This window comes from Oxyura jamaicensis, chromosome 5 (genome assembly GCF_011077185.1).
Source record: "Oxyura jamaicensis isolate SHBP4307 breed ruddy duck chromosome 5, BPBGC_Ojam_1.0, whole genome shotgun sequence".
Lineage (NCBI taxonomy): Eukaryota > Metazoa > Chordata > Aves > Anseriformes > Anatidae > Oxyura > Oxyura jamaicensis.
The window spans coordinates 49685985-49697451 of NC_048897.1; the positions used below are offsets into that span (position 1 = coordinate 49685985).

Below are 11467 nucleotides of genomic sequence, written 5' to 3' on the forward strand. Positions count from 1 at the left end.
GGTGCTTTAGGCTGATTCCCGAAGGTGTCTGACACGTGCTTTACCCTGCTGAAAACGATTTTTACGGTTTTAATAATAGGCAATTGTATAAATAGCAAGTTTGGGTTCATACCGTAGTGTCCATCAGTCCCAACAGATGTGCTGCTGTTGTTCTGTGGAGCAGAGGGGAATGAAGCCAGAACTTGTATTTGTTGGAAGCAAGGAGTAGAGCGTCATTAGATCATCTCCCCGGTGGAAATAGCAGCCCTACATGTGAACTGTCAGAAATACTCCGGAGTTAATTGCTGCTTTAGAGGCACTGTTGTTGTTCAGCTATGGGAAGGTGGGTGGGCTATTGATGAGGTCACTGATCTGACACAGTTACTGGGAAAGGCACAAAAATTGGCTTTGTGTTTAGCTTGAGCTGGAGCCAACTGGGCATTGTGGCAGCTTTAGGTGGCTCTGTGCATGCACCGCGGGTACACATGTAGCTGTCCGTACGTGTGCATGGAGGACATCGGTCAAGAGCTCCCAAATATTCGGTGAAGTTTTGAAGCTGTGGCTGATGCTGTGTGCCTCTGAGTCCTCCTGGGAGCCTGGAATACAGCACAACAGCATCATTAAAAAATGAGAGTCATCAGAAGGCTCTTTGGCCACAGTTTTGGGATGGCTTCCTTTGGTTTGGGGTATTTGTGGGTTTAAGCAGAATTTTCCCAGTGTTGGGTCTCTCCCATGCCAGTCAGCAAGGCAGTAGAGCTGGGGCTTGTGAGTGACTTAGACTTGAAGTCTACGTGACACTTACACCATGCTTGTTTTGGTGTTATGCTGAGAAACCCGTCTGAGAAACCCAGCCCAGGGGAACCACACATTTCCTCCCTCTTTGGTGTTCCCATGGCAGTGAAATCCAAGGCATGCAGACTTGGCCTGGCAGAGGATGATGGTGAAGGTATCTTCATCAACAGAGTTAAACCCTCCTAGTTTGCGTGGTGCCTCTGTACCACCACGGGTTAGTCCATGCAGGTCAGGACCACTGGTCACAGAATATCTCTCACGCTCTTCCAGTGCTGTGGGTGTCCAAGTATGTCTTATGGGTAGTTTTTGTTTTTTTATTCTTAGCTACCTTCAGAGCTAGGTGAGTTTGTGTGTGTGCTCCTCTGCCTGTTTCACGCTTTTTCACCTCTAGATAATTTAGGATCCTCTGGTTGTCTGGTGTCACGCTGACAGTTAAAAACGAGAGTATTCGAATTCCTTCAAACTTGTTCAAATTTACAGTTTAGTTCAGTGGTGCTGATGTCTGGGCCGAGTCTTATTTACTTCCTTATGGGTCTGCTTCTCAATATTGTGTCAGAGACATAAAAAGGTAATTTGCTGACAGCCTTGGAGCTGCACCCATGCTGTCACTGCAGAAGGATGGCCACCCTGAGGGGCACACCAACAGGCAGGCTCTAATGCTGCTAACAAAAGCTCTGAAGAGAGCTTCTGTAAAAAAGCAGGCTTGGAAACGGGTCTCCCACCATAAACAGCATGTTACGTTTGGGATCTGATGTACCCTGGGAGAAATACCCCTCAGAAAGACATTGGTGCAGCCGAGATCCCCCTTGTGCCTGTAGCACTGTCCTCCTGGAGCACCAAGATCCTTGCTTAGGGCTTAAAAGCACAGTTGCTGAGCCCTGATACCTTTAGCTCTTTGCTGGAAACAACAGCTGACACCTTAAATGCTGAGCGTTCGGTCCTCCGTGCAGTGCAGGCAAATGCAGAGCTGCTGCTGGAATCACTGCCAAGCGCCTGCAGTTCTTTGAGATCAGCTTAATATTTCATCCCCAAGTAGATGCCATTAAAGGCATTTAATTCTCGGGTACCATATTTCATGGGACTCAAAGTGACTGTTAGAGCTGAAAGTCTCTGTGATGGCAGCACAATTTTGCTTGATTTAGTAGCGTAGCACCTCCAGTGCTCTCCCAGTCCTCAGATGGTACCTGATGGCTTCCCTGAGCAGGCAGTCAGTGCTTCCAGAAGAGGAAGGGAATAAAAAACAGGGAATAATACTTTTTTTTCAGCATCTCTACAGGCTTGTGCATAACAGAGAGAACAATATCTATGTAGAGTTGGCCAGTGAAGGGGATGGCCTTGCCCTAGGGTGATCTCCTTATCAGCCATCCCAGTGTGTGTATGAGAAGTACTGGTTCGAAACCCCCAACCTGAAATCCTGTTTCACATCTTCCTCTTTTAATCACTCTGAAGATGTGAACTGCACAGGCAAAAGCAAGCTTCTTGCCTGCCAACTCACATAAAGAGTTTCTCTTGTTGATTTGCTGCATTTGCTCTTTTTCGTGAACAAAAGAGGAAATCTAATGAAAAATGTTATCAGCTTGTCAAGTTAATTAGTGTCTATTTCAACACTATCATTATCATTTGTTACTAATTAATATAAGTAACATGATTACAGCTTTTTTTCTTATTTTTCAGTGAGAAGCTGGATGGAGAAGCTGAAAGATAAGGTAAGAGGCTCAGTGTTTCTCTCAATGACTTTAAAAGCAAAACCATTTTCACTTGCAGGAATAAATAAGCTCTTGCCAGCGCAGTTCATTATCTCTGCAAAGATGATTGAGAAGGGGCTTAAATTTTTCTCTGGGACACAATGAACCAGATGCTGGTGCTGCATATATTGGTGTAAATCCACAGCACATCCCTGATGAGTAGCAGCTAGGAGCAGGATGAGGGACAGGGGTGTTTGAGGGACCTCTCTGCACCAGAAAATCACCTTCTCTTCTCACTTTTTTTTTTTTTTTAATTATTATTTTTATTGCCCTCTAATTTGCCCTCACCCCTTTTCCTTAAACCCAAAGCTTGGCTGTGCATCTCAGTGCATTGCCTCTGGGCCAGACCTTTCCTGCCCCCTGTGCAGGAGGAGCTGCAAGCTCCTGGAAGGACAAAGAGCAAACATGGGAAGACTGAAAAGACACCAGCTCCTGATCTTTTCTCCCTGACATTACAGAGCGGTGGTACGTGGAATCAGGAGTTGTACCAGGCACAGACTGATAGATTTTCAGGCTCTGCTACCCTAGGGCAAATATTAACATTTTGAAATGGTTGTGAAACCTTCCAAATGCTATGTTGACGACGGCAAAGCAATGAAGCTAGAAATGAGATGACAAGAGTGTTTTAAGACAAGAACATTTTGTAATTCAACAGGGTTTAGAAACTCTTGAATAGGACCAGAGTTAATATAGAAATAAAACAAACCCTCAAGGAATGATGACTGGATAGGAAACCAGCCCCTGAAAACACATGGCTAAGTTTGAGCAGATTGTCATGAAGCAAGCAGAGCCCTCCAATGTCACCCCCACCAAATTTCAGCAGCACCAAGTCTGAAAAGAGAGCAGGGCTCTGGGCATCTGTTTCCAGGGCTGGGGAGTGGAAGGGTTGAGTAGGGTTTCTGTCCAGCCCTTGTTGAGTTGGTTTTCTGCCCGCAATAGGAAGGAGGCATGTCTAGCACCATCTTTGCTCATAGCAGAGCATCTTGGCCTGGGATTCAGCCAGAGCGAACGTTGAAAGGACAGAGAATGGTTTTCCTGACGAAGGTAACAAGCAGACACCAAGACGGGGTGCATGCAGCATGCATGCACGTCACTCGCTCATCCCGGGCCTACCCGGCCGGCACCACACAAGCCTGGGCGCATCGGGCGTCTTCTCACTGAAGCCAGAGCTTTCACGTTGTCCCTCTCAGCATCTTGTTCGCCACCTCTTCCTTCCCCATGAGGGGGATGCATGTTCCACCTTCCAGCAGAGTTGTTCTGTAGGGCCTGAACCTCTTTCAGCATTGGTATAACCAGGGATCTGGTAGTGTCTACCGAACAGAGAGACATCTCCCTTCTGTGGGGTACGGCAGACACATGGAGGCAGATCTTTCACCTTGCTCATTTTCCTTAATATTTTTCTCTTAGAAAAGCCCAACGAAACCCACTCACATCACTCGGAGATTAACCTGCTCACCCCGATTCCTCATCTTCCTTGTTGAGAGGGGACGGTGTGGTCAGTGTGAGACCAGGAGCATGGGAGTGAGCTGATAAATATGTTCTGTCTCCTGCAAAGGCTGTGCAAATGTTGTCTTGGGAATAGAAAATAATGGACATGAGGTTCCTCTGAAGTCCTCCTCTATTGCTGTTATCTCAACGTCCAGCAGAGCCAGGAAGGTCAGGGTGATGGACTGTGTATACTAAAAGCATCCCTAGGGTCTGTAAAGCAACATTATCTTTCCCATGGGCAGGGGGTAAAAAGGCTGCCTGTGAAATGGGATTTTGTATCAAGCAAGTGCAAAAGCCCTCACAGCTTGGGCTACGTGATGCAGAAGGGCTGGGACAGATCCTGTACCTGGTTCACATCGCAGGAATTTGGGGTATAAACCAATGGCCCAGCTTGAGGGCAGATGCTGCAAAAGGGCATCTGCTGGCCAGGCTTGGGAAGGGCTCACGGGCAGACAGAATTCACCGTATTAAAAGCAGCAATTTCTGGTATGGAAACTCAACTGGGCAGTAGCTAAAAAGACATTGCCAGCCTCCCCTCACCACCTGTGCCAGCAGCAAAGTTCCAGAAATAGCACAACCCACACTGCGCTAATTAGGTCACCCAATTAAGGCACCTTAATTGCCTCTCAGAGATGCAGCCTTTTAGCGGTGTTCTCACTAACCTCCTTTTTGGGGACTCGGGTGCCACTTACAGCTCCCTTCAGCACGTGTGCCGAGCGGGGCTGGGTTTTCTGGGAAGCATCACGGGGAAGCTGCGGGATGCAGCTGAAGCTCTGAGCCCTCCAGCTTTGTGATGCAGACACAAAGATGTTACTATTTAAAGAGCCGAACGGGAATTGGAGGGGTTTGTGAAGGCAAAACAGCCCTTGTTTTCATCTGTGTCTGTCCCAGGTGAAAGCAGGTATTTTCGTTCTCCAGATAAGCCTGTGAAGCCAGGGCACTGACTGCCTTTGTTTTCCCCACTCAGCGGATTATGGAAGAAAAGCAATTACAGCGTAAGCATGTGTTGTTAGGTCGTCTTGCAGTTTGGGAATGCGGATGAACATGGTTGAGAGCACTGGACCGAGTCATGCTAAGTGGCGCCTGGTAATCCTCTGGATTGCGCATCTGTCCCTCGGCAGGTGTAAAATCTGATTCGGGGTGTGTAGGAGAAGGGTAAAGCCACAGGGAATGCTGCTGCTGCAGCGTGACTGAAGGCAGCACTGACCGGGGGGAGCTGTACCTGCCGCCCTTCCTCCACTGAGACCCCAGCCTGAGCTAGGCGAGGATGCTGGAGCAGTTTGGCACTTTAAAGCTTGGCTTAATTTTCATTTAAACAGTAAAGTAATAAACACTCAGGGATATTTTTGAAAGGATTTTAAATGTTTACAAATTATTTGTGCTATATATATATTTGTTGGCTTTTTGGGATTTTGAGTATGAAGCCAAGGGGGCTCCGGCAGGTCCTGGGGCATTTGCTCTCCCATGACAGGTGTCTCTGTTTGGGGAGCATGGGAGCTCCGTAAATCTCTTTAGTCAGGGTATATTTAGCAGTTTGGTTGTGGTTAGACATGTTCTAGCAAGAAGAGCTGGCCAGGAAGACGCTGCTAAGTGTATTAGCAGACATGTCACCCCAGCGCTCCATGCCAAAGGGGGCAAATGCTGAGCTCTCAGTTATTGGAAAGAAGTATCTGTTAGAAAAATCTGAGCATGAGTGAGCAGTTGTGGTGGCCATGTAGGCCCTGCAGTGGGGCTGATTTGAGGCTTTTTTTGGAATCCTGGAAGTAGATCTCATTCTGTGCAGGTAGGAGAAGGACCCAAATACAGTAAAGTCTGATGAAAGTCTAGGGTTGTGTTGCAGTTAGAATCACAGAATCACTAATGTTGGAAAAGACCTCCAAGATCAGCAGGTCCAACCATATTTTCCACCTGGACTGGTGGAAAATACCTCTGAAAGGACGCTGTTGTGAATTCTGCTCTGCTTGTCTCTTTCCAATGCAGGCAGGATACATGTCGGGGATGCTGGTTCCTGTAGGAGTCGGGATAGCTGGAGCCCTCTTCATCCTCGGAGCGCTCTACAGCATTAAGATAATGAATCGCCGGAGGAGAAATGGCTCGAAGAGGCATAAAAGAAAGGTAGAGCATCTGCAAAGGACAAACCCCGGCCTGTTCCCACCACTCTCCAGTTAACTATTGGTTGTAATGTAAGCTCCAACTGGTTATAGAGAGTGGTTTCTCTGGGTTGAAGTGCGCTGGACTTGGTTGGAGTACTGGGGGAGGGATCCAGGTGCTGCTCATTTCAGTTTGCATATTGAGCTCTTTAATGTTTCTTTTCTTCCCGTAGCAGAGAGAATTTAACAGCATGCAAGACCGAGTAATGCTCTTAGCCGACAGCTCCGAAGACGAATTTTGAATCGAACTGCAGTGCCCTTGTGATATCCAGTGACTTTTAAAAGGAGGGAGGGGGAGGATAAGAAGGAAGGACTTTCTGCTGCATCGATGCTCTCAGCCACCCCAAACACCAAGCAGTGGTTGGTACCACCCCGGCGAACCAGGCATGCTATGCTCTACGTGCACCGCACAGTGATGTTTGTTTTGGTACCGTAGTGAGATTTCACATTCGCACCCGGCGCCTCATTCAGATCCGCAGCGCGTCTTGTTACAGCGGGAGCTGATCTGTACGGATGATTATTTTCCTATTACCCCCGTGTACTATTTCGGTCCTTGGCTGGCAGTAATCTAATCATAACAATAGCTCTCACCTAACCTGGGAATGGAAATCTTTGCTGTGAATGACTTCTGTCCAATTTGTTAATTTTAAATGTTACATTACCTGAGCTAGAGTTCATTAGTGCTGAGATTAGCTGCTCTGCTTAATTAATGAGTTATCCACTTGAACTGTATCCCTCGTCACCTGAGAAGTGCCCACGTACCGTGTTGTTGATACAGTTTGAAGCACATTTCTACGCTCTGTTCCCCGATTCCCGCCCCTTCTTTTACAAGCCCTCCCTTCAGCTCTGCTCCACGCTTCTTGGAAACACACGGGAATGGCCTCAACACTTGATTCACGACAAAAATCGTAGTCCATTTTCAACCAGCACTGTCTGTTACAGCACAATAAATACCAGCGCTCACGTACTGACGGGTAGTCTTGCATGGATCTCTTAGCTTTTGTTCAGTGTGCAGGTAGGTAAAAGGAAAGACAGGTCAGAGGTTGCCTCATCCTCTGCCCCCTGTTTGTAGGCACTAGTGATTGCTTCACCCCTAACCCAAGGCTGCGTTCACACAGCGGTGGAAGCGGAGTCTGCCTCCTTTCCCAACTGCGAGTTGCATTTTCAGCCCCTGAAAGCTTTATGAAAACTTTGAGAGATCTGGCGGGTCTTGTCTCCGTGCCACCAAAAGCAGGAAGGCACCAAAGGTGGCTGAGCTGCCGAGGTACTGAGGGACTCATGGCTAATGGGGGGATGCTTGGAAAGAAGCAGCTGCCCCAGCCGGAGCAGGGGATCTGGTCGAGGTGGGAACGTGGGGGAAGAGGTGAAGCTGTAGGATGGACAGCTGCAGAGGGCTGTGGAGGTGAAGCATGGGGTGAGGGCAAGCCTCCGTGCTGCTGGCATCAGGGTGCAGAGGGGCACAGCCAGTGCCTGACCTTCCAGGAACCGAGCAGGGGAAGGTAGTGGTACTTTGCACAGTCAAAATAGCTAAAAACAAAGGGCTGCATTTCTTTCTTTCTCTTGCCGGTTGTGCAATGACTCTTTTATCTTACATTTATGCAAAATAGTCATGTTTCCAAGGTGGAAATCACTGTTCTGTGGGGAACCATCCTTCATACAAGGAACAGCGGCTGTCACCAGAGGAGACCTGATTAAAGAAAAAAGGTCAGACAGCATGTGTACCGAGACAAGTCCCGCCGAGTCTTTGAGGAGGTGGAAGTGTGTTTGAGGAGCACCCACGCAGGGCTTCATCCTTTGTAAAGATGAAGAGGCCTGTCAGGTTGCCAAGACAGATGTAGGTGACGGTAAGCAAACGTCTCGTGGGTTTGCATGGTAGAGACAACACTCAGAAGACCAGACCAGAAGAGCCTGAAGCTCAGTTCTCTCTTCAGAAGGTCAGGGCCTCCTGGGCATTAAGTCATCAGATGGATGTTGAGCTCCAGGCAAGCGATGCTCTTCAGAGCCCAGGGACTTTCCTGTAGGTCTTCTCCTCACATCTAGTGAGAAGACCAAGTAGGACAACCTATATTCCAAATGCTGCTACCGATGCTAGTCTTCCAGCCCAGGAGCTGTGCGAGGCCCTCACATCCATCCCACCGAGTGCGTGGGGAGCAGACTGGGGGAGGCAGAGGACAAACCTGTCCCTCAGCACACCGGGCTGTCTCCACTCCCCAGTCCCTCTAGGACAGGCTCTCCCAGCCAGGGCTCCATTCCTCTCCCCTTCTCATTCCTGAAAATTCATCAGGAGAATTTTGCCGTGCAAAAAGCAGCCCAGATCTCTTGACAATGGCTGACTGGCAGCCCACTGTTAAGTCCAGTTGCCCCAGTCCAAAACTGAGGCTTCTTTCATCACAGGTGGTCAGTCCAGGCTAGGAGCTTTCCTTCTGGACTGATCTATCCCTGTTTCCTTCTCATTTCTAAATCTCTTGGAGCCTGGAGATGGTTGGGAGGTGTTAACAGCCCAGTTTAGCATTGCTTAGTCTTGGCAGCTGGGGTTTGGGGAACCGGGAAACATTTTCCCTTAGGCTTTTTGATGACGTGTCCCTGACAGGTTGTGAGGTGGGGTGACTGGTCCCCTGTTCTGCTCTGCTTGAGATCACCTCCAAAAAAGCTTGTGAGGTGCAGCACCAAGCAGACAAGACCATGCAGGCAGCTGCAAGATACTTTGAGGAGCGTGGTCCGGCAGGCCGGGCAGGCACGTGGTGGCTACGGGCACTGCCCTGCCTGTGTGAGGGGGTCTGTCATGGAGCTGGGCGGGCTGAGGCCTCTGCGCACAACTGCAGCTTGATTAGAGACCTGAGCTAACGTTGGAAAGGAGGAGCTGCTGGTGATGCTGCCAAATAGTACCACTGAGATCCAAACAGCTGGGGATCAGCGGGGTTTGGTGCAGCTTCAGCCTGTGAAGGGCAGCCTCCTCTCACTTCCCTGCTAAGAGTAATGTGCCTGTGCGGCCGGCGATAACCGCGCATGTTGCGTTAAGGGCGGACAATACGCCCAGCTCCTGGCCAGCGAGGAGGAGGGATGGCTGAGCGAGGCGCTGATCTGAATGCAAACACCGCAGCCCTGGCAGAGCTCTTTGGGCGGGTTGTCAAACTGATGGATGGGAAAGGCTGGTGGGGAGGCACCGCGGCCTTTCGTTGTGCTAATAAATCCTCAGCTTGGGAAACGCTAACTTTCCACAGTGGCAATCAGTTTTGCTCTCTCTCTTCTCCCTCCCCAACATAATGAATTGAAATTAAAGGCAGTGCTGCCTGTCAGGGTGACAAAGGCGGCGTCTGGGTGCATCGGCCGGCTGTCCTGGTGTCTGTGAGAGCGAGGACATGGCGTGGGTGGCCGTGACACTGGACATCAGCTGTGCCCCGAGTGGGCTGACATCGTTGCAGCTATCTGAGTGACTGTTCTGTGGGTATGGTGGGATGAACTGGGCAAGCTGTAGCCAAGTGGGATGTCCAGCCAAACGCACGGTTCGCTCTTGGCTCTGTGGTCTGTGCTGGAGCCCAGTTTGTGGGCTGGGAGGGCTGCCCAAAGACTTTGCTTGTGGTCCAGCTTCACTCTCAGGACTGGCTGTGGCTCTGAATGCTGCTGTGCCGTGGCATCGCTCCCAGGTTTGTCAGCCAAGGGCATGGTGCCTTGGTTGGGAGCTGCTGCTCTCAGAAGTTTTCTGTTGGCCAACGTCATGGGCAGCTCAGCAGTGCAGAGAGCTCCCCACCAAAATCCATTTGAAGTACAGGTGTTTAATAGTTACTTTTGGTAAGGCATCTGCCCCAGAGCCTGGATGCTCCCCACATCTTCCAATTCAGTTCTCCTTGGAGTGTAGGCAAGAGGGACAGCCAAAACCAGCCATAGGTGCCAGTGAAACATGTGGGAGCTTTTGGAGCACAGACAGGGTTTTCTGCAGTGCCCCTGATGTCAGTGAAATTTCTTCAGGTCCTTAAAGCACAAACAGCTCCCAGCTCCTTCTCCTCTCATCCAAGGCCAGTAGACTTTGGACCAGGCTCTTGAAAATATTCTGTACACAGTTCCTGGAGTTAGATTCATTTGCTTGAAATTGTCAGGTTGCTGATGGGGCAGGGAGAGGGTTTCAGGTGGGAGCCAAAGCCTCCGGTCTCTTAAAGCTCTACTGTTTAATTTATACTTCCACATTTCTAAAATAAACAGCAAACAAACAGACTCTTTTGAAAAATAGAGTACAAAGCAAATCAGCAGAGAAGTGCCCTCTGGCCCTGCATGCTCTGTGCTGGGCGACCCACGGGATGCTGAACACAGAGGTGGGTCATGCCAACCCTAGAAGCCTGAGCCCCGCAACAAGGCACAGCTGCAATGCCGACTCTGCTGCAGCAATAACCATCTCCTGACCTGGCACAAGACAAGCAGCTCACCTCTGTTTCCCTGTGGATGCCCAGTTTGGGATTTCCTGATAGCACAAGCCAGAATTTGTTGTTGGCATCATGCCACCCTGTTAGCATGTACAGCCCCATCTCCAGCGGGAGGAACCAGCCCGCCTGGGGTGCAATTCTTGCCCTGAAGTGGTCCTGCGCCCCACAGCTGCTGGTTTGTAAAGGTGTCTCCAAGGCCAGATGTTTACCCTAGGTGAGGTTCCTTTGGACTGCACTGCTTCCATAGAGTGATATTAGCAGTCCTTGTGCTTTCTTGTGGTTTTCTATTTTGGATGAGACCAACTCCTCATACTGTAACTATGGAATGTAGCACTTTGTTAAATTAAAACATTGGAAAATAAAAAGCTGTCCATCATAGCCAACTTTAAGCACTGTGTCTCCATGGTCTGTGGTTCATTGCATGCGCTGTCTCTTGGGTAAAGCTGTAAAGTGATTGCTTGGAGACTCAAATATTGCATTCCTTCTTCCACGTTTGGTGCAAGGAGTAATGCTGGGCTTGCAGTGGGGCACACTGAGGAGTCTCAGCCTTGGATATTTTGGGTAGAATGTTTACCTGGAGGTAGGTGTTGGCTTTAGGCTACAATGAATAACACTCCAAATTCCTCTGGCTGGATTTCCAGTAGCTGCAATGGGACCCAACGCTGATATGTGTATGATGTAGATCTTTACGTATAGCCAGAAGTTTCGTTGTCCATACCAGGACACCTTTCCTGCCTGGTTTGACCCATGAGCAAGGATCTATGCACAAACCTTTCAAAACCTCAGTGATATGGCACAGGTGAGTCTGGGGTCTCAGATGTAGGCGCTGCGAATGGCTCATAGCAGCACAGGCTGACTGCAGATGAATGCTGTCTTGTGCACCTCCATGCACCTGCCA

At 49.4% G+C, this 11467-nt stretch overlaps 1 protein-coding gene across 1 annotated transcript in view; it reads left to right on the plus strand.

Annotated features, from left to right (window-relative positions):
• ARMH4 (armadillo like helical domain containing 4) overlaps positions 1-10958 on the plus strand; it is a 56388-nt gene extending 45430 nt beyond the window's left edge. The window contains 3 exon segments of the mRNA XM_035328716.1: positions 2446-2477; positions 5985-6119; positions 6328-10958. Coding sequence (XP_035184607.1) covers positions 2446-2477; positions 5985-6119; positions 6328-6396 — 236 coding nt within the window. The 3' untranslated portion in view covers positions 6397-10958.
• Positions 10959-11467: the final 509 nt, after the last annotated feature.